This window comes from Psammomys obesus, unplaced genomic scaffold (genome assembly GCF_907164565.1).
Source record: "Psammomys obesus unplaced genomic scaffold, mPsaObe1.curated_primary_1811, whole genome shotgun sequence".
Lineage (NCBI taxonomy): Eukaryota > Metazoa > Chordata > Mammalia > Rodentia > Muridae > Psammomys > Psammomys obesus.
The window spans coordinates 27,815,791-27,839,276 of NW_026593286.1; the positions used below are offsets into that span (position 1 = coordinate 27,815,791).

Here is a 23,486-nt window from a genome sequence, read left to right on the forward strand (position 1 = left end):
ATCTATCTATCTATCTATCTATCTATCTATCTATCTATCTATCTATCATCTCTCATCTTTAAATGGAGCTGGGGTTGAACCCAGGCCCTGTACGATGGAACACCGCTACCGCTGATTCATACCTCCAGTCCTCATTTGCTGTGTCTTGAGCAGTGAGGCACTCACCCTCTTGTCATCCCGTTGAACTGAGGCACACCATTAGTTCAGCATACTGGCCGACACACACACACACACACACACACTCACACACTCACACACACACAGTCAGTCCTCAGTGAATGGATGTTGTCATTATTGTTACTATTACCATTATTCACCGACCTCTAAAACCTCAACAGTTCCAGCACTCCAGGATTGTTTGTGTGTTGGCGCTAGGGCCCAGGGCCTTCTCTGCAGCAGCTGTTTGCAGTTGCATTTTCTTCCTTCATTTCTTCAAACCACAAATCTCTGATGTTTGCAGCTTTTCGTGTGCAGTCCCCTCCCAGCCGGGGTCACCACGCTCATTAGAAGGGAGGAAATCTGACCACCCAGCAAAGGAAGTATGCGCAGAGGATAACCCAAAACAAACTGCAGGAATCATTCTAAAAAACCTTGCAGGCAAGAAAGTGGAAACTGCAAATACCATCTATTTATAATTGCTGCTTGTTTTCCCGCAGAAGCCCTGAGATGATGTAGAGGGCCCCGGGATCTCATTGTTCCTCGGGTCGCAGGCTGCCAAGAAACACTCTCAACGTGAGGAAGGAGGCTGCTCCAGACACAGTGGTCTGATAAGTCTTGCTGTGGATAACTTTCAGAAAATGAGGGGCAGACAACAAAGCCTCTGGCCCTTCTGCCCTGACCCTGTAGGTGCACACTGCTTTCCGCACTGCCCCGGCTTCCCAGCAAGGTGCGTTCCTGAGGCCACGTAGCCACACCTCAATGGGTCTGAAGGACTTCTGCACCAGAGGGCACTCCAGAGGCTGATTTTTAGGCAACTGGTGAAGTTGAAGGCTTGGGGCTGGCTCTCATCACAGCTTCCTTTAGTCTGTTTTGTGACTACAGAACCCTCATCTTCTGGACTTGACCTCCAGAGCCTCTCGCTCTCATGTTGTAGTGACGCTGGAGAGCTAAGAAGGGCCCATAGTTTATGTCTACTTCCTCCTTCTCAGAGGCAGCAGCAGCAACCCAAACTCTGATGTTGTAAGTGAAATCTGACAGAGCCAAGACTTGCTCAACTGTCCCATGCTGGCTGAGATATGTCATGCGCTCCTGCCTTGCTTTGCCTCACCTCATAAATGGGCATGGAGCTCATGCCTCTTCACCTCTTGGGACCAACTAGGGGCATAAGGCAACTGGTAATGGTTGAGGAGAAATCAGAAATCAGAGCACGTCATCCTGGGGCCCTGGTGTGCCAGTAGCATCCCTCCACTTGGCTGAGAGAACAGCTCCCTCTGGGTAAGGACTAACTCTGCCTCCCGGAGGAGCCAATTGTAAGAGAGAAATCACAGCCTCCCCATCTGTCCGAAAAAATGGAAGCCCGCTGGGAACAAGTGCGCCAGGCACCAGGGAACCAATCACCGTGTCAAAGTTCATTTGAGTCTTCCGGGAATAGGTTCCCAGTCACTTTAATATCCCCCTTGCCTCTGTGACAAAACTTGGAGGACATAAGACTTGTCTGAAAGCTGTGCTGTGAAGAATTCCGGGGCAAGTGCAGTTTGGGAGCAGGTGGCAGGTGTGACAGTCTGATTTTGGATCCTGTTCTCTTGGGTTTCAGGTTACTGAGAGCTCAGAGCCCTCCCTGGCTCAAGGGGCAAACTTGTCACTACTGTGTGGAAAGCACCCGGGTGTGGAAATGACAGGCGCACACTAATGTCCAAGCAGGAAGGGGCTGTAGCCACGCCAGGGTGGAGATTCTGAATGTAGCCCTTGGTGGCCAGTCAGCTGGAACTGTTTCTCCTCTCAGAGTGCCACTTGGACACTGGGCCCCGGCGTGCATCCCGGAACACTGGGTCAGCAATGCATGTCGCAGCCCTGGTCTTGCTGGATGGTGGAAATGCGTGTGATAAAATGCAGGGTTGGCTGGGCGTGGAAGTAGCTAGCACTCAGGGATATAGGATGCTGTTAGGCTGAGTCTCACTGGACCATGAAGAAATGTCTAGAAAGCACACAAGCTTCTATAAGAGGAGAAGCAGGTGGCAGGAAGTCTCCAAGCTAGAAGGAAGCAGTGCCAGTCAGACTTAAAGAACTTTTCTTTACCTGGAAGCCGTTGGCTGTCTGGCTGGTCACTGTATTGTAGTGGCCAGCGGGAACTTCATAGCATGGAGAAGATGTTAGTGCTTAGAGATGGACTGTAAGAGTCACGCATGGAAAAGAGGCCTTTTGGGAAGGGTACGTTGGTGAAGACCTCCAGCCTTTACCCCAGCAGCCCGGCCTGAGGTTGGATGGGGTCTTGTATCTGGCAGGACCTCAGTTTCCTGAGGAGATCCCCAAATTAATAATAATAATAATAATAATAATAATAATAATAATAATAATAATAGTTTCTTACCCTCCTACAGTTCTCAGGATGACACAGAGATAAATCACTTTGAACTTTCAGATGAAAGGTGCTCCATAAACCTTGAGGCCTCATCAACTGTAATTGTTACGGTAATTATTTTAATGATGATAATGGGAGAAAGGGGGGTGTGGGGCAAGAAGGAAGCCTCCTACCTTGAGACAAAGAAAAACTCTTCCACTCAGACTTGTGCCATGCTTCTTTCTGCTCCTACAGCTGTCTGCATCTCCCTCAAACAGCCAATTCCTGTGCTGAAATATTATTTACTGCTTTCTTTTCCAATAAAACAATTATTTGTTCCCCAGCTCTCCCTCTCACTCATTCTCCACCGGGTCTGGCTTGGCCCTGACAGCTCAGCCATGAACTGTTTACATGTCTCGCTCACCGGCCCAGAATCTGGTTCAGCTCCATTGACACTAAAGGCAGGAGCATTCTCTGCGTGTGAGGAATCAATTACTTCCGCTGACACTCCATTACCGGCCTTCACATCTCCAGATTCCAGATGGAGAGAAAAGCTGGTAGCTGTGAGGACCCAAAGGGTGGCGGGCATGTGTGTGTGTGTGTGTGTGTGTGTGTGTGTGTGTGTGTGTGTGTAGGTGTAGTGCATTTGGTGTGAGTATGTGTATATGTGGTATGTGTGTTGTGTGTATATCTGTGTGATGTGTGTGGTGTTTATGGTATTGTTGTGAGGTGTGTGCCAATGTGTCTGTGATAGGTATATGTGTACATGGTGTATGTGTGTATGTGTGTGTGTTGTGTGCCTGTGTGTGTGTGGTATGTGTATGTGTGTATGTATGGTGTGTGGTGTGGTGTGTGTTTTGTGTGTCCAGGGGAGTAGGAGACAGATGATGAGGGGGCAGATGGAGACTGCTGACTGAGTCAGGCCTCCAGCTTGTCCTTTAAGACAGAAGATATCCATCTCTTTCCTTGCTGGCATCCACAAGTGCCCAAGTGGAAGGAAGAGGCAAACAAGGCTATAGAAAGAGGAAAGGCCAGGCCGTGGGGTTATCCAAAGAAACAGGAGCCCCGCACTCCTGGGTGCTGGGCAGCAGGTATTGCTCTCAGCACACTGACAGGACAGATAGAGGCAGCTGAGCACCATCTGCCTTCCAACCCAGCCCTCCTGCCGTGCGGGTGCTCGTCCAAGGCCTCGGTATTTCCTTCTGGTTAGTGGGAATAGTACTGGCCCTGAGCCCACAGCTTGCTATGGGAGGTAATGTAGGCAATACCTTTAATGCCTTTGAGAAGGCCACGAATGTTTGCTATTGTATAACTGATAATCTTCCCCCGCAAACATACAGCTGAGCTGAGAACTTCACATAACTGCCATGATGCTTCACTATAGAGCCACGAAAGAGAAAGGCATTAAAAAAATCATGTGCTCTTTCAGTTTCCACGTGGTACACTTGAACCCAAGCCAAACCTGGCTCTATTTCTCTCTCCCTTTTCTTAAGTTTCTTAAAATTTAATTTTGACCCAGCTAACTTTTTTTTCAGAGATTTTCCTTCTAGGAAAAAAAAATTTTTTTTGATTATGTAAATTGAATACAGCCGCCTATTCTGCAATCAACTGGAATGGATTGTGAGCCAAAAGGTCTCATAATGAAGGGCGATTATGAAGGTTTTTTTTTTTCTAAAAGACAAGACAAGGATTGTGTGTGTGTATGATGATTTATCTAGGCAGAAATAGAAAAAAAATGGAATTAAGTTATCTCTTGAGTGTCTCTCATCAAGGTCTGAATCTCACCAGTAAAACAGACAATGAAAAGTCTGTTTTTTTCTCTGTAGGACTCATGACTACAGCAAATCCCTCTGTAGAGCAGTCTAATGTCTTGATGTGTCACCTCCCCTTCTCTACTTTATCCACTCCACACCTTTCTCTGTCTCCCAGTCCCTAGAATTTCTTAAGACAGCTTGCCGGTGTAATTAGATGGGAGAATTACACGGAATTACATGGGGCGAGGTGCTGGCCCTCTGGGATCTCCAGGTTTCAAGAAGGTGCCAGGGTTGAGAGGCAGAGCGAGGGGGATTGTGTAGGATAAAATCTCAGGTGATTTTCTCAATCGGAAGATAAAATTGTTAAGAGAGATGGCCACGGCGAAGCTCGCTTGCATAGAGAGCACTGTGATTGCAACATCGAATATTTAAAAACAAACAGCCAAAAATAACTGTTGTCCCAACTGCTCTTTAACCTTGGTGAGAGGAGGGAGCAGTCTGCGGGTTGTTGATTCCCACTTCTTGGGTGAGCTGAGGCTGCTGGGCAGAGGCAGTCCTTGGTCAAGGTTGTGGAGGACGGGTCAGCTGGTAGCCATGCTGTGGCTAACAGGACCTGGTCCCATTATGGCACCACGCTCCCAGAGGTGGGCCTGTTTCTGTCATTAGGAGGCCTGTTGCAATACAGAGAACTGCTAATGCTCACTGGATCCTTGGAGAATGGGGATATTTCTGCGGTGGGCAGGCAGTAAATCTGTCACAGTGTCATGAGTAATCAACCCATGAGTCCCCCCTGAGCCGGCACATGGCATTCTCTTGTACCACAGAGACTGGTTCTGTTTTGACTTGGGGGGGGGGGGCAGCTGAAGCCACGCCTCCTGTTGGGTGATTTGATTTCTCACTCAAAGAAGAGAAAAAGGGATTCAGAGTCGGGGTAGGGATAATCGGATGAGGACTTAATCCAGATTGCTACCCGGACTTTGCCAGAAGAAACCAAACTCCCCATCACACTAAGGACATCTGGACACAGGGACTCAGGCTGAAGAGGCGGTACAGCAGTGGGGAGGGCGGGGCCTACAGGCTACCCATCATCTCAGCTTTTCCTGCTTCCTGCCCTGGGTCCCTCTCCTCAGGAGGTGGTGGAAGCCCCTGGCCAGGAAATAGAGTTAAGTAGGTAACATCAGCAGGCATCTTTTGCCAGGAAGAGGGTTTGTATCAACAAGTCACAAGGGCAACCGTCTTTTGCTCCTCCCCTTGCAATGCTCACAGGGAAGGAAACGGAGGCCAGCCACGTTTATGACTGTACTTCCCAGAGCTACCAACAGTTCGGGCCACCCTCTGCCTGAACCACTAGCCGTGCGCATCCTGCTCTGCCTGACTGTGCTAGGGTCAGTATAGGCCTTGCCTCTTCCAGGAAGCCTCCCCGGGCCTTCCAGCTTAGGCTGGATGTGGGCCCTGTGGACTCATATAACAGGCTCCCATCATGCCCCGGTCATAACACTCGGCTTGGGAGAGGGGAAGGTAGGCAGCATAAGTGTATAGAATGCAGACTGGAAAGCATGGTTCAAATCCCTTCCCAGGCCCTTCAGAGGGCAAGACCTCAGGCCACTTGCTGAAGCCCTCTGAGACCATGATTCTTCATTTGTCAGTGGAAGGGTAGCCACTTCAGATGCTTTCCTGTCAGTCTTAATTGAGACAGAGACAGTAAAGAGCCAATCCACTGCCAGCCTCCGAAGTACTGTGCCAGCTGGGACAGTTTGACCTCATCACCTCCTACACAGAGCCCCGAGGTCTATCAGGTCAAAGGGTATGGTTTACGAACCCCTATATTTCCAAAACTGGCCATCAAACTTGGCACATCAAGCTGAGCGCCTCCTGGGCACAGGGCGAACGACCTGCGCTCATTCTGTTGGTGGCAGACCCAAGTCTGGGTGATTAGTGACATTTGTAGACCAGATCCTATCCTCTCTTTGTCATTCCTTTGTGGTCTCTGAAGCAAGAATGGGAAAAACAGACCTGCTTGCCTTCTAACACAGTCCATACCACACTTACCTATGCCTTGGTGTAATCAGTGGCAAAACATCGATAAGCTAAGTATTTGCGCTCACCCGCAGAGTTCCCTCCGGGGCTAGGTGCTGCAGCGCAGAGATGAAGTAGTTGTCTGGAGCGCTTACCCACTCAGAACACAAGGTGACCACACAGGAACAGTCAAATCAAGGTGGCTTGGAGCAGAGGCTAATAGAAGACAAGCAGACTGACCGAGAAGCCCCAGGGAAAGGCAGGCAGGGAAGGAGGAACAACTCCTGCGGGGTGTGTGTGTGTGTGTGTGTGTGTGTGTGTGTGTGTGTGTATGTGTGTGTGTGTGTGTGTGTGCACTCTGGAGAGCTCACACAGATGGAAGGCTGACCTGGTTGCTGGGAATGCTGGCTGTTTACAGAGCACATGGAAGGACCAGATTACTGAGGCCTGGTTTCTGTCCTCTGTTTAGCATCATGGTTAATTTATCAACCCAGGAATCTGCTACTTGTTTTAAAATAGAGTCACCTACTGTGAGAGGGACAGACACTATCTTCTAAGATTTAGAGGGCCCCTCTGTGGTAAGTAAACACAACAGTATCTTGTTTAACTAGGACTCTTGGCCAAAGGCCACATGCCCATATCCAGAATGTAGGGGACTGGGGAGATCAGAAGAAACAGGAATCTAAATGAGCGCCGAGAACTATGGGTGCTGTGTTATGCTCAGCCGGGGTCGGAGGTCAGTCTTCAGGCAGGCCTTATTCTGCTGTGGCCTTGGATGAATGAAGCAAATAAGAAATGCTGGCCTTAAATTTGGAATGACTCAGGGTTGAACTCTTGAACCCCAGGACCTAATCTTTGGCATAGACAGCAAAGATCTTCTACAGCAAAATTGACACATATAAAAAAAAAAAAAAAAGTCAGACGAGAAAGGCTGTAGGAGGAAGGATACTCATAACAAGAATTCATAGCAAAAGTACCAGGAGAAAATAATCTCTAGTTTCCCACCACACAGGGCAAATGCGTTTAACACGCTTGCTAACTAATTGTGATGGCATAAATGAGGCACAACCGAATCCTTGTTATCGTGGTTTTGAGGACGGGGTAAATGGAGGACTTAGAAGTTTCAAAGCTCAACAGAAACTAGAATATGGACTGAAGAGGTGGCTCAGTGGTTAAGAGTGCATATTGCTCTTGATGACACAAGCTCAGTTCATAGCACCAACATCAGAGAGCTCACAACTGCTTGTTAACGCTCGCTCCAGGGGATCTGGTGCCCTCTCCTGATCCCCGCCAGTACTGCATTCAAGTAAGCATGTCCTCAAGTGCAAATCAGACCCAAAGAGGGTGTTACTTGGCCTCCATCGCTCATGAAGAAGTGAAGTTTAGAATTACCCTCCGGAATCATCGAGAATGAAAGATGATTCTCCTCAGCTGATTTGCTTAGAAAAAAGTGCGGCATGTGATTTAAAATGTTCGGGATTTCTACCAAGGAACTCCCTCCTCCCCCCCCCCCCCCCAAAAAAAAAAAAAAAACCAAAAAAAAACAAACCACTGTTCTTCAACGACGTTTACTTTAATATGGATGAGGTAATTTTACTCAGAATCTACGTGGACTTACTTGTGAGGTTGTTGGCCTAAGAAATATACTTCGTGGCTTTCTAGTGACTTTCAAACTTCCCCAAAATATTTTCAAGAGACCCATCTGTTAAGTACATGTTCTTTCAAGGAACTAGCTCTTGATTTTTAGTTCCCTTTCGGTTAGGCCTCTCCAATGTTGTGTGTATGTGTGTGTGTGTGTGTGTGTGTGTGTGTGTGTGTGCGTGTACTTGAGCTCCAGACCTCCTTGAAGACTGGTAAATAAGTTGTGTAGGAAGGCCTGTTGGTGAGTGTTTTTAAAAATGCATACAGTTCTGACTTTAGAAATGGAAAAATACTCAGCCTTGTGTGTGTGTGCTTCTCAAACCATAACACTGAACCCTCTGGCTGATGACTCAAGCGAATGGCCTCTCTCTGTCTGTAGAGGCAGCGGCCTCCTGGTATCTTCTGCTCCCAGGGGGATGAAGTGGCTTCTCTCTGTTTGCCCAGACATCCCTGAGTCCTGTCTCTTTGTCCCTCGACACAGGAAGCTGGCAATGCCATAGCTGCCTTTGCTTCTGCCTGGTCCCCAGGACAGCATGCTGGTTGGTGCTTTGGGTTTGGCTCCCTGTGGATAGCCTAAGGGAGGAGACAGGCAGAGCTCACAGAAAGGATGGCTTTGGATTGAGCTGGCACAGAACGGCTGACACTTGTGAGTGAATTTTTCCGAGCAGACAGCAAGCTTCAGTGGAACAAAATGAATAAGCAGTGGTCGGGAAAAGATCTGTCTGGGTTTGCTTCGTAACAGCCTTGACCTTTGGATGGAGACTTCAAGGTACAGAGAGGCAAAGACCAGACCAGAATCATCCTTCCTATCAGGGTCCTGGTCTTAGGTCTGAGGGCAATTATTGGAGTTAATTTTATGCACAGAAAGCAGAAGAGAAAACTTGGGTAGGCACATAGGCTGCCTTTTCATTTCCCATTTCTAAGATCTGTTGCCCACCCACAGATGGGCAGCTGAGGCAGTTTGCTGGTGGGAGAGGTATCTGCTTCATAAACTTCAAGGCAAATAACTGAACATGTCCCCAAAATGTATATAAAGAGAAGGCTGATTTCCTTTGATAGCAAATGCTCTACAAACCCAAGAACTCACACAGCGTGGAAGAGAAGGAGTCTTAAAGAGTGTAAGGAAAAAAAAAAACTTCCAGAATTTAATGAGATGGAGTGTTCCTTTCCCAAGAAAGTAAGGAGAGGCAAGCCCCTTATTCTGCACGCAAATGAGTGCGAGCGAGAGGCTGAGAGACCAGATACGGCCTTCTAAATATAAAAATTAATGAGAGAGACGAAAAACAGGAGTAGAAGAGCCGCGTTGGGGTGGGTGACAACTGAGAGGCAGGCTAAGTGATGAGACCAACACCAGAGAAGCCTCGTCGGCAATTTGGCAGTGGGGAAAATAGATCCCAAAAAGATTTTCTTTCTGACCTCTCTGACCTTTTAGGTTGAAGCCAGCAGCATGGATGCGGAGTGCGGAGACAAACAGGAAGCGACTTGGGAAGGCTGAGAAGCTGGGTGACATCCCTTAACTCGCCTGTTTCCTCTCTCCAGACTCCAGCAAGGGTGAGGTTTGCGTCCCCTCTGCAAGGCTCCACACCAAGTCCTCCCCACCCCAGGGGGATGGGTCCTGCAGCTGGGCTGGGCTTCTCTAGCCTTTTAGTCTTCCCAGTATATTTGGAGCTTTGCTCATTGCCACCCGAATCCGACCTTCTAAAAAGCTGGGCCCTTTTCCTCTGTCATCCTGAATATCCATAAAACAGCCCTTTAGCAATTTCCTCTCGAGATTTTGCTGGGATCAGCAGAACTGAATTTGGCCCTCCATCCAGAGAGGTGCTTAGTCACATTTCCCTGAGCTCATCCTTAAACACCCTGTGCATTCTGCTTCCATCGACGCCAACCTTCTGCAGCTTAGCCAAAGGTTCCTGGACCCAGAAAACCTTTTACAGAACTGTTCTAAGCCAAATTATTTGTACAGTTCCCTGTTGGGGAAGTGAGACCCTGGGAGGTTGGGTCAACACATCCGGTGATTCTGTGTAACACAGACAAAGGGGAACTGATGTGCTGTGTCATCCAGGCAGCCAAGACTGACCCTGGAATTAGATGCCCTATCCCCTGGCTCTTGGTCACATGAGGCATACGTCCGGGAAACTCTTTGGTTTTCAGCACAGACTACCTCCTGTTAGAAGGAAACCATTCCGTAGGTGCAAAGTGGTCCTGGGAGAGTAATAATGACTACAGTTCACCAGGCCTCAGAGTCTAGCGCTAGTTACAGAGGGGTCTTGTTTCCTTCAGAGGAAGTGCTGGCCTGGACTGAAGCCTGTTCTACAGTGGAGGCCAGGAGTGTCACCTGCTCTCTTCTAACTGTCCCATCAGTTGTCCTCTTATTAACTATTCAGGACTCCCAACACCTTGGTCCCAGGAACACCCAGACTGAACATTTGCCAGAACTTAGTCCAAAACTAGCATTGGCACATTCTTTTCTGAACTAGATAGAAACTCTCACTTTTGGTTCATGGGGAAAGCATGTAGGAAAGCGGTCTAAAGACTACTCAGCCATCTCCTTTTATCGACATGACTCCCCTGCCTGCTTCCCCACCTGAGCACAGCATCTCAAGAGCAGTTGTCTAACTATCCGCATTTCCAAGATGGCTGAACTGATGTCATGTTGTAAGATCAGCTGAGGCACCTTCAATGACTGATCTCACCTCTCTGTGTTTTAGTGTTCTTGTGTTAAAATGAAGATCATGATAGCACTGACTTCCCAGGGTGCTCGCAAGGACTGAATGGTTTAACTATCTGTAAAGCAATTAGAACTGTGTTTGTAGAACGAATCCATACTTGCATCTTTGATAGTAACCTGTGCAGCATAGACATCAAGAATCAATTGGAGTCTTAAAGATAGTAACCTGTGCAGGGTAGACATCAAGAATCAATTGGAGTCTTAAACCTTCCTTCATTGACTCAGTATTTCTTACTCAGAAAGCAGCCCCTTCGGAAAGCAGTAAGTCAATCCCCATTGCTGGATGTATTTGAGGATCCAGCTACCATTTTATTATGGATGTTGGTAGGACTCCTTGATAAGTCAGCCATTAAAATGGGGGGGGGGGAGTGTAAGGGAAAGGAAACCACAGGGTCAAGAAGTGGAGTTTTGTAGCCCACTACCTGTCCCTGTGGAAACCCTCTCCACTGCCAATGTCTGCAGATAGGGCACCAGTGTTTTCTTTTGTACCTCATTCTAGAAGGTTCTTAACAATACTGTGGAATCAACTCCCACTCTGCCTCTCTTAAAAGGTAACGGCATTTTTATGTGTTCCTCTGTGGCCAGGACCCACTATTGCCCTTCAGTGATAAAGAGGACAAAATGCAACAATGGTAGCCTAACGTGTGTGTCGTCAGTCAGCTGGTCAGTACTTACTTGCAGTCATGCTTCTCGATTTCAAAGTGAGGGTTGAAGTTGAGGACGATTTTCTGGTTGGGTTCGGGGGCATAGACAACCCACTCACAGTTCTGGTGAGAGGGATAGTCCTGGGGGTACCCTGGGGAGGTGATGTAGCCAGCATCTTTGGAATTCAGCCGACCTCCGCAGGGTGGGTCTGGAAGAGAGAGAAGCACCAAAGACCTTCAGACATGCTCCCGTAGCTTCCCCCCCCACCCCACCTCCTCTCCCTCCCAGTGGCGAATCACAACTATTTTACAGACCTTTTATGGCAGTCCAGGAGACTAACCTATTTACTCATTCAGTGGAAGAGATTATTTCAGTCTTACACACACACACACACACACACACACACACACACACACACACACACACACACATACACACAGCCCAGAAAATGGTCATAAATATTTTGCTTACATGTTCGGAGATTATGAAAGCAAGAGTGTACGATTAAGAAGCCTCCCTGCCTTTTCCTGTCTCCCTTTCTTGGCCCAGCTTTCTCTCTTCCTTCAACTCTCCCATTTATCTCATAAATCCTTCATTTTATTCGTTGTCTCCTAGCCCAGCACAGTCAGCTAGCAGCCGGGCTCCAGGAACTGACAATCGTGGTTTTTGTGGTACCAACCCACCAGCAAGCCTGGCAACAATTAGGAGAGGTGCAAAGAGGCACTTTCAGCTTTGGGCCAGAACAGGCCCTAGAGGGTCATTTCAGCTTATTTTTAAAGAACCCCCCCGAAAAAACATTTAATTCCACACACACCACAAATTTGATTTATTATTTCATTATACACCCAGTGGAAGAATCTGTATCGGAGAATCTGCTGGCTCCGATCTCCGTATTTGTACAAAGGTGCTTTGTGTTGAATGTACCAGCAACCTCTGTCTTCCCTGTACTTTCTGCCCACTCTCCCTCTGGCTCGGCCACCACCAGAGTGTGCTGCTGCTTTGTCAAGATGCTCAAGAGGAGAGGCGAGGCAGGGGAAGAGCTGGCTCCCCCTCACCTCAGCCTGGTCGAAGGTAAACAGCCTCAGTGGGCCCAGAGGGAAGGGGCAACCTTCAAAGGCAGAAAAGGTAGGTGATGACATTTCAAGAATCTCATCTACACAGGAGGGGACTCCCGCAATCCCTAGCAGGAGTTCTTGGGAAATAGGGGGTTGTTGCTTAATACCAATGGTTAGAGAAGGGAAGCACAAGAGACACAGAAACATTCTGAAGCCTCTTGGAGCCCTTCACGAGCATTGCATGTCTCTGAGCATCAATCACGTTTTAATACCGCCATCTGCATGGGCCAGCGTGGGCCCGTGAATTATGTATTACAGCTCAGCAGATACCCTCCAGGATGGGGGGTCTTTCTCCTGTGCTCCCTCAAAGAGGGAATGGGTCATGCATTTTTAACTCTACAGGTGCACTTTACCCTCCCCTGTGTCTGTTGGCATTACTGTCTTCCAGCCCTCCGCTGCAGACTGCCAGCCTGACAGGCTTTAAATGCATAAATGATAGGCACGCCGCACAATGGTGGTGGCACACAAATCCACGCAAGTAGCCTTTTTGGCATCTAGCTTCCAAGGGCTCAAACTGTGCCGGGTTGAACTGCCCAGAATCTAATGGATTCAGGTCCATTTCCTACTGGGTGGAGAACAAAAGTGAGCTGTTTCCTCAGGCTAACAGCTACCATACCATCCTCTACCTAATGACCCTGCATCCTTCCCCGGGAGTGGAAGACAATGGGTCCATCCCTCCCGCCCAGATGCAGCCACCTCCTCCCCTGCCTCTGCATCTCATGCCTGCAGGCTTTGAAGGCCCCCCTAAGCACTCCCCCACACCATGGGGCACCAGTATCTTCCAGCTGGTCATATGGTGGCCCATCAGTCTTGGCTTATGTGGGTGAAAGGGGTTGGGAGCAGCCCTCTGAAGAAGCAGACATGTGGGCACTTAGATACACTGGCTCTTTTGCCAAACCAGCAGAGAAAGGAATGTTCTAAGGGGCCAGCCCCCTGCCAGGTAGTTTTGCAGAAAACTGCCCGGCCTCAGGCCTTGGAACTCATGGAGGAAACCTGAACAGAACTCCTGTTTAGTAGCCCTTAATGGTTTCCCCATCATGCAAGATCCCTCCATCCCGCTTCTCTCCAATTCCTCTCAACAGAAGACTTTCTCCCCTCAGCTCTCTGAACCCCAGGCTTGAGCTTTTAGCAATTAGACTATACACACAGATCAGCAATGGAGACAGGAGCAGAACTCTCTCACAGAAAGGTTTCAGTTCTTAGCTACACTTAGCAATAATGAGTGCCCCACAAGAGAAATTTTGTTTAACTCTACTGTGCTCTATAGCCAATAGTCTGCACTCCTGCTGTTGACATTTATTAACCGAAAGAAAAAGGAAAACCCTTTCCTCTGTCTCTCACCTCCCCCATCATTTCTTTATCAGAAGAAAATCAAGCCACTTAATGAAATATCTGTGGACTTGTTGACATCTGCCTCAGTTGTGGGTTCTTAACCTTTTCAGTGCCCATATATTTATAAGTGGGCATTCTTGCTTAGACTGCATTCACACTCAGAAACACACACAGATACTGAACAGTTACATAGACATATCAGTAACTCACACTTCAGTCCCATACACAAGTTTACGCCCTCTCATAAAACATCACACATCATGTGCAAAGACATAGATCCACAAAGATAAATACTAGAATTTCTGTCTCTATTTTTCTTGGAGAGAAGAGAATTCTTGAAAGACAGTAGTAAAAAACTGTAAAGAAAACACACTAAATCCTTCTACCTCTCTTCTGGATAGCTGATCTTTTCATTTCTAAATGGGAGGAGGTAGGGCTTGTGTGTCTGAAGTACAAGCTCGCCCCAATAAGAATTAGTTAGAATTTCTTGTGAGAAGCTACATCATCCATTACTTTGTAGGTCTTTATTGTGCTCTAAAAGAACTTCATAAATGCTTTCTGTCTTGTTTCTGAGGCGTCAAACCAAATGGAGAGAGAGTTGAACTCAAGGGCAAACCCCTTAAGGCTTATCTCACACGAGGAGGGGAACCAGGCCCTGCTGAGGCTGAGCCACTGAGCCTGTTTGGTGAGTTGACAAGGGACCTCATTTTGCAACTATTTTGTGCATACCCTTCACCTGGGGCAGATCTATTTCCCAAAGAGGAGCAAAATCCATCTGGGAGGGAAGCCTGAGGGTGAGCTGGGCAGGTCAGAGGGCAGTGGGTGAGAGGTTATAATGAGCCACCTTTACACATAACTTCTAGGGAAGTGGAGGCTAACTTTAAAGCCACAGAGGTTTTTTTTATTTCCTTCATAGTAAATACCTAGGTGCTTTCATGTGAAAAATAAAATGTCAAGTGTGTGTGTGTGTGTGTGTGTGTGTGTGTGTGTGTGTGTGTGTACATCCTTGCTCATATCATTGTAGTCCTGTATCATCTGGTCCTTTTTTCTGACCCCACCCCCAGGATAAAAGAGTTTCCTACCCCTTCACTTAGGCCCTCCCAGGGAGCCTGAATTAAGACAGAGCTCCTTAGCAATATTTGGTTTTTTTGGAGTTGGTAGGAGGGGGCAGAAGAAGAACCCTTACAAATCTGGTCTGCCAACTAGGAATTTAATTGGAGTTGTTTTCAAGGAAAAGCGTATTGTCTGAACTTGATGATAAAACTCAGGGCAGAGTGTGGTGAGAACTTTGAAAAAAAGATTTATTTACTGTATACGTATGAGAGCTTTAACTTATATGTGTGTGTGTCACATATAAGCCTGGGGTCCTTGGAGTCCAGAAAAGGACATTCGATCTCCTGGAACTCTTGTGGAATTATAGATGGTTGTGAGTCACCAGCTGGGTCTTAGAAACAGCCTTCATCCTCTCTATAAAGGGAGAAAGTCCTTTTAACCTTTGAGCCACCCCGCCCCGCCCCCAGCACCCTGTGGTGAGGACTTTTAAATAATCAGAATTCAGATGGCTTGCTTCAACAGTCTGGATCTGTGACCTGACCGCGGGTGAAGAGCAAACAGGTCTCTAGCTCAATTGAACTGAAAGAAAGCATGAGTAGGGGTGCTTGGTAGTTGGCTGACTCTGGGAGTACTGGGTAACTGCCAAAGGTAGTGTGTGCGTCTGCATGCATGAGCGAGCGTGCCCGTGTGCACATGTGTGAGAGCTTGTGCGTGCCTGTGTTTACCACTAAGGGTGGAGGTGGGCGCTTGACACCGGCAAAAAGAGGGGAGAAAACTTACTTCTGAATTGAGTGGGGCCTTCCTGGGTCTCACCTCTATATAGGTGATTCAATGTGTGGATTGTATGAGGTGTATAGTTGTCACATTTCTGTTTTTTTTTTTTTTTAAGATTTATTTACTATTTATACAATATTCTGCCTGCACACCAGATCTTACTATAGATGGTAATGAGCTATAGTAATGCTGGGAATTGAACTCAGGACCTTTGGAAGAACTGTGAGTGTTCTTAACCTCTGAGCCATCTCTCCAGTCCACATTTCTGGTTTTTAGATTCCAAAGTACAATGGAGGTAGAAGAGAAACTTACCTTGGATGTTCCAAGGGAAGGAACCAGAAACTCAAGACAGTCACTTTGGCTTCTGGCCTCTACCCTCATTTCTCAGGGGTTTCTCTGAGACCTCCTGGATCTGTTTGAAACCCGCTGTGCTAAATCTCTGTGACTTTAACACGTCACGGAGAGACAAGAGGGAAGATTAGAGACTCTATTTCTTATGTGGGTAACACCCACTTCTCTGTGGTTCACCTCTTCTGTGGTTTCAGTTATCTGTGGCCAAGGACATTGCTGTACCTGGATAATTCTTCTCACACAGAGTTAGGAGGTCAATAGCGGCCTAACACTGTTGTTAAGGCATTCTAAGTTACTTACTGCATTACATGCCAGCACGAAGTATCATAAAAAGGAGAGTATATTCACTACAGATAGATAGATGATAGGTAGGTAGGTAGGTAGATAGATAGAAAGACAGACAGACAGATAGATAGGGTATATCCATATAACTTTGGTATGCTATTTTTATGGTATACATGGTATACTTTATTATTAGCTATTGCTAATCTTTTAGTGTGCTTCATTTATAAATTAAATTTTGTCCCAGGTATGTATGCATAGGAGAAGGTGCAGTCTATAGAGCTGGGCATTAGCCATGGCTTTGGGCATCCCCTTGGAATACAGAACTCTTCCTCACAGGTGTGTAGGGGTTACTTATACCTGAGGATCACTGTAAACCTGTCTCCCTTCCCTTAGAAACGTGTTAGAGTGTATTCTTTACTTACGACACAGTCCCATCCTGATCTTAATCCCACAACATTACTTTCATCTAACTATTCAGAGCAAGGCAAAGAAGATACTCTTCTTCCCTGTACTTAAAAACAGAGGAAGCCACGACCCTCTCACATCACTCATGGTTTCTGGAAAGTTGACTAGACTGTCACTGAATGGGGATGAAGAGGCTCATAATCAGATCTGGTTCTCCACTGGTAGGCTGTGGTGGCTTTGGGTAAATTAGTCCACCATGCTGAGACTTTGTCCTCTCATCTGAAAGGCTATACCCAGCTCTGAACTTCAAAGCCTGTACCATGAGGTGGGGGAACGTTCCTGCAACCTGTAGACTGACCTTAAATTCAAAAGAGTCTCTTTCTCCCGAGACACTGAGGTGCTTGGCCAAGGTGCTACCCTTTGCTTCATTTGCTTGGAAAGGGCTGAAATAAAACGCTAGGGTCATCGGTCTTGCATTATGGGAGGTCGGATGTCTCTTTTAATCATGTTAGCTGTGCTGATGTGAGCTTCTCAGCTGGCTCTGCGGCTGCTTATTTATAAATATTATGGGTACACAGCTCTCTGTGTGAGCGTGTCAACAACAGGGTTGCATGAGGAGAAGACTAAAAGCAGTGTCATCAAGTCCCCCACCCAGACCATCTAAATCCTTTGCTTGGGGTTTTAACCACATTTTTGCTCACCGGCTCAGGATAAGCTCCTCCAAAGAGTTATTTCTTTGAGCTGAGGCTAGATTTTGTTTTATTCAAAGTGACTTCAGTCTGTCACAAGACAGTCTCATAAAATCCGTATCTTGGCTTAAGCCGGGGAGAAATGAGCCAATCCATCAGCCCAGGAATGCAGCAGTTTGACCACTTCCTCAGGCAACTAGGAGGAGGTGCAGTCTATTCCATTTATGGGGCTGGGTGGCAGTGAGCAATGCACTACTGGAGGTACAGCAAAGGAGAACCCCCGTGAACTTTCGCCACGATAAATTTCAAGATCTGAACAGAAGAACCATCTGGGAAGGGAGGAAAGGCAAGGAAGCAGAAGTAGCAGAGGAAGTCAGTACATGTTCAAGGAAGGCAGGAAGACACGGAGCAAAGCATCCTTCCCCCACCCTGAACTTGCCTGGGACACAGCTGGAAGACGGAGCTGGAATCAGGGCCTTCAGAATGCCTCTCCCCCTTCAATCTACATGTTAAAATGAGCCCTCATCTAATCGGAAAATGTAAGTTTGACGTGATTACCTCTCCTGACCTCGAATCATGCCACCTGTGGTAACCTTGTTATTTGTCATCTTAGATCATAAACAAATGCAATTCCAATAGGGCAGCCAATATAATAGCATTACTTTTTATTTATGTCCTCTCTTTTCCAGACCTCATTGCAAATGCAGTTTTGATGCCATTGATGAGAGATCTGGGATTACATATCTTGACCCTTTAACAGACATTTGGGAAAGGAAATAGAAAAATAATTTTGAGATCTCTCCAAAAGGCAAAGGGGGGTTTTTAGCTAAATATATATATATTTATATTTCAGTTATTTTGATGAACTAAAGCTTAAATGTCAATTGCTCCCCCTTGGTTAACACATGAAACTTGAAGCCCCCTGGCCTTGCAAATTGGGCCTTGCATTAAGCCCAAGCCACTATTTATAACTTTATTGGCAATTATTTCTGACCACATATTCTGCAGTTTAGAAAACTGTAGCTTCCCTAAACAAACTCAGTGAGCTCCCACTTTCCTTTTGCCAGAGTGTCTTTTCTTTGCTGAAAATGTCTCTTTCTTTCTCTCCACACACATACCCGAACACACAGCCCTTCACCTCCACACCAGAATTGCCAGGGACTACCCCTCCCTTCTCTATACCTGAAAAGCAGAAGTCTTGAGCATCTTCTAAGGGACATAAGAGTTCAGATGACCTTATCTACCAGCTAAGGGTCTTTCTTCATCTGTCCTTGGCAAGGCCTATGCGATCAAACCCAGAGTTTTCCCACCAGTCAGATGCACCAAGTAATGAATTAAGATGAAACTAACATAATACCAAGGGTATTACTAGATATCAAAACCTCATTTTGCCACAAATTGTAAAATACCAGCAACCATCCTTTCTTTCCTATCCTCAACTGCTATTAAATACAGTTTTTTAAAAATGGTGCATTAATCATCCGAGATAATAACGCGCAGGCATAGATCAAGGTGGATTTACCGTGAGGTGGGTCTCCACGGACACCCTAATGATGGAGTTCAGCAGATACATATGCTAAAACTAGCAGGAGCACACATAAGATTTTCTTTCTGAAGCTTTTGGTTGGTTGCTTGTTTGCTGTTCCTCCTCAGCGGAAAGGGAAACCTCCAAATATTTGTTTATCTGTAGCCCCGGCAAGATGCAAAACTACAACAACGTCATCACTGCTGGTATTGAATTTTCTCCTACGTGACTTCAACTTGCCTCTCTCCACTAAACCTGCCCTGTGCCTTCATCTCTGGCTCCTACAATGCCTTCAGGGTACATCTGTTTTATTTTTTCCCCATGTATTCTCACAATTATTATCATCATTCGGTCCAGTAATTTGCAATTCCCTTTATCTTCTTCGAGGACTGGCTCTCTCCAGAACCTAATCTCTAGTTATCAGCACATCTTTAGGAGCTGGGAGCAGGATACCAGAGACTCCTCCTCTCCTTTCCTCATGGCCAGGAACCCTCTACACTGCAAGCTACTGGGAAGAGCTTTCTTTTTATTCCCACTCACCCCCTCTTTCTTCTGGATTAGATCATGCCTCTTTTATGAAGACCCAGAGGGAAATGGGATTATTAAGAGTCTTGCTGGGTAAAAGCTATTTTGTCTTCCTGATGACTTTTTTTTTTTTTTTTGAGTTCAGTTGCTGAGGGGACTTAGTGCCAGAGTAGAAGTTATTACACATTCGAAAGCATGCCTTAAACACAGCACTCCCTGCTGAGCACACTTTCAGTCAGAAAGGATGGAAGGGGATGGAAAGGAACGGAAAGAAAAAAGACAGATTTGAAAGGGGGTAGTGGTGGTGGAAGCAAGAACATGGAAAACAGAATAAGGGAGAGGAAGACTGCAAAGAGGAGACATCACTTTGCTGAGAGGACTATCCAGCAGAAGTGACAGGTCTGTGAAAAACTTTGTGAAGGAGATAAGCTGATGCTTATAAAACACAGACACAGGGTTAGCAAGGGAGCAGCTGAGAATGGGTAAATCTCATAAAAAGAAAATAAACTTCCCACGGAGGTTGGAGAGTGCTTTGTATGAGCATGAGATGGCTAACTAAGTATAGCTGTCTCTAAGACTGAATGACATCAGGATAGACTCAGCAAGCATCGATTCTATGTGATGTCACGAAGCACAGCCATCCGAGGTAGGTACGGTTATCAAACACACCTTTGACAGGTAAGGAAACTGAGGCACAGAGCAAGTAAGTACTCTGGCGGCATAGTGTACTTAGAATACAGAGCTGGCCACTGGCTGAGCCGGACCGTAAGCCTGGATGATCTGACACCCATTATTTAGGAGCAAAGCAGTCCAGTGCTCTCAAACTTCACCATACTCCTTGGTGGCATTTAGGGGAAGATAAATATTTTGCCTCATTCAATACCCCTTTTCTCTGCCCATGCCACTCACTGGCCAGGGTGAACAATGAAGGATGTGTTCAAGGCTGGGTGTAAGCTGGCTGGAAGCACTTAACACCTTCTCCATTGCCTGCACACACACAGGCTCCCGCTCCCTGTTCCACTGGTACTCTTCCGCTATTCTGGAGGCCCTGGGAGGTGAGGTGGGGGGGAGGGTGGCAGGATCCTCAGGTCTGCAGTCACGTTTCATAGCATCACAGATTTTTTTTTTTTTTTTTTTTTTGTCAACACCCATTCCTCCCATTTCTTCTCCAGCCTGCCTGTGCATCTCTGTCCCAACTGCCACGTTGTTATTGTTCTACTGGAGAGAAGCAGCGTTTTCAGAAATGGGGGATTTATTTTTATAGCACAGCTGGTCTGCCAAAGGTCACATAATTTGGCAACATTCCCAGTGGTTAAAAATTAATTTCTCCTTATTAATACAACCAAGGTCCCGTAGGAGAGGGACTCAGTCTTATCTAAACTTGACAGCTTCCTAAACCTTTAGAAGCTCTCTCCTGGGCCAGCCACAGGACAAGGCCAGTGTGTCCTGGAATCCAACCCCGATAAACCTTGCTTGGGAATGAAACTGTTAAGTGCTGGGCTGCCTCTCCACGGTGCAGACAAAGCATTGGAAAATGTAGGAGGAACGCAGAGCTGAGGGTCAAGGGTTGGGGACACACACAGCTGCTATAGTGTCTTCTAGAGATGGGTTGAGCAACCTCTTGAAGAGGTAGCAGGAAGTCTATTCCTAGGAGGAACAGGACAATGGCTAACTCCCAAGCTTCAAATGACACATCTCCCACTCTACGTGGATACCTCACTTGGCAAGTGATGTCCAGATGACAAAATATCTCAAATATGTTCATGCCACATTGAACTCCTGCTTGGAGTTAATTTTTTAAGCCCTATCTCCTTAGTTCAAAGAACTTCAAATGTGTTTGCTTTGTCAAAAGACAAAATAACAATAAATTTGGTTCTGGGTAAACTGGCTTTTCTATTTGATTCACAGTCTGGCAACTTGTTCTACAGAATAACCAAGGTTCCCGTCAGTTAAGCCCAGTGTGTGTGTGTGTGTGTGTGTGTGTGTGTGTGTAGGACTGGCCAGGTCCAAGTTACTTTCCTCACCTGGTTAAGGCAGAGGACTTCAAGTCCAACTGATTTGGGTAAGGAAACCTCCTTCTTATTGGTTGCTAGGACTCTTGTTTTTATTTTTAGATTAACCTAGTTCAAAGTCCGGTTGGATAACGCGGCCAGCATTTAGCACAAGGGCCTATAGTTTGATGTGGTCTGGTCTGCTGCCTGGTGAAAGGGCTAATCAGAGACAATCCATTTTCCCTAGCATGCTTTGTGTTTCCTACAGAGGCAAATCTCACCTTAGTATCTTTCCAAACTGGATCTTTGGGGAACATGCTCTGAAGATTATCAATGAGCCTGGCTCTTGATTTTTGTCAACTCAGAAATGTCCCACATTTGGGTTACCCCCAAGTCAGTTTACTCTAGTGACCACTTTAATGTAGAGCTGAATGAGACAGAAAACACCTTCGGGGAACCTCAGCTTCTTCCCGTACCCCCCCCCCCATCCCCAGTAACTGTTGCTTGCATTCACGCCTCACCGCATACATGAACTGGTGTTTGCTCTCTCTCTTTGCCTGTACCTAGAAGAGAGAGCCCTGAGAACGGAGCGGCCGTTGAGCAGCAGGGGGCCGGAGCCATTTGGCAGACAGCAGGGATTCTGTCTGAGGGGAGCCCATCCTCCAGTCCTGCAGCTTTCCAATCTCACACTTTGCCAGCCCAGTGCTCTGAGGGCTCCACAGGATGACAGAGAACTCACCCTAGAGGTGCTGCTGGGCATTGCTGTTCTATCTGGTGACTCCCGGACAAGTAGGGGCCTGCCTTGAAGCCCCGTGGGGTGCTCCCCCGCTCCCCCCCCCCGCCGCGTTTTATACTGTGTGTTCAGTTGGCAACTGGTAACAACCTCACCACCACCTCCAGCTAGCTTCTGGGGAAAAGGTGGCTTGGCACTTACTTAATGAGGGCAGGAGATCAGCCCCCAGAGCTCTTGGGTAGGCTGTTCAGAATCCGGGCGTTTGCTGTTTCACTTGTAAATGATTATACTCATCCAGGGCTATGGACTATTTGGGGGAAGCAGTCATCAGCCCCCACATGGAGCCCTTGGACTATCACTGCTTTTCTTAGGGGATTTGTTTGAACTCCGAACTGTCTCCCACAGCCAATTTACACCTCTTATCTGATCACCCAGTTCAGACTGAAGGTTGAATTGACCGAGTCAGCCCGTGTCCATGGCAATGGTGTTAAAGGCCACCACAGATCAAAGCGCTCCTGGAGTAAGAAGGAAGGGGGAGATGGTTATGGGTTCTGGCTTCTTTTGGACCCAAGCCATGTGTCTCGTGGGACTGGGGGCGAGGAGAAGTACACATTGAGTAAGTCTGGGAGTTGCCACCTTCTGAAAAACCCAGGGCAGAGCGATTTCCTGGGTAGAAAGCAAGCCCCAGCGGATCCACTCGAGCAGAGCCCAGGGGCTGCTGGGGAATGGCTAGCGCCAGGGGGCTCTCCTCTCTGTCAGAGACTGAAAAGAAGGGAGGCAGAGTGAGGGAGCCAAGCAGGGAGCCCACAGCGGCGGTAAACCAGAGTCCAGTCCCTTTCCCGAAGAAACCCAACCAGAGCCGCAGAAGCTGCGGCACGGATGGGAGGAAGCGTAGGGGATCTGGAAAGCTGATTCCAGCGGTCCCAGGCCCCGGAGATCCCCAGAGAGCCGCCCACACCGTTCCACGTCCCCTCGTACACGCAGAGCCCACCTTAGGACAGTTCGTCGACTTGTGCCCCCCTCCCACCCTCCCGCTGCTCAGGGGTTGGAGGGACACGTTGGGGGCGCAGCCAGCCCTTGGCAAAGGGCGGGGGCAGCCGTTCGATCGCAGCCTGCCTCGCCTCCCTCTATTAACTTGTGTTGATATTAAAAAGAAATCAATGAGGACAACTAAAGCAGCGGTTGTGAACCCCGTGTATGCCACCCCCTCGCCCCCACGTGGACACGGGCAGCGGGGAAAGGGGGGAGGGGGGCGCAGTCCGCCAGCAGGAGACTGCAGTGGCTGCTCTGCAGGACAAGCCGCAGCCACGACCTAACTTTCTGGCACTAGGCAGCGTCAGGGAAATGCGGCAGGCTTCCACCCAGGGGTGTCTTTTCGCCTGGAGGAGGAGGAGGAGGAGGAGGAGGAGGAGGGGGGGGAGGGGGGG

At 47.6% G+C, this 23,486-nt stretch overlaps 1 protein-coding gene across 5 annotated transcripts in view; it reads right to left on the minus strand.

Moving 5' to 3' along the window:
* Positions 1 to 23,486, minus strand: part of Nrp2 (neuropilin 2) — a 114,940-nt gene that overhangs the window by 87,478 nt on the left and 3,976 nt on the right. For all 5 annotated transcript variants that reach the window (XM_055616970.1, XM_055616968.1, XM_055616967.1 and 2 more), the window contains exon 2: positions 11,312 to 11,489. In XM_055616970.1, the coding sequence (XP_055472945.1) occupies positions 11,312 to 11,489 (178 nt within the window). The remainder of the gene's footprint in view (positions 1 to 11,311; positions 11,490 to 23,486) is intronic.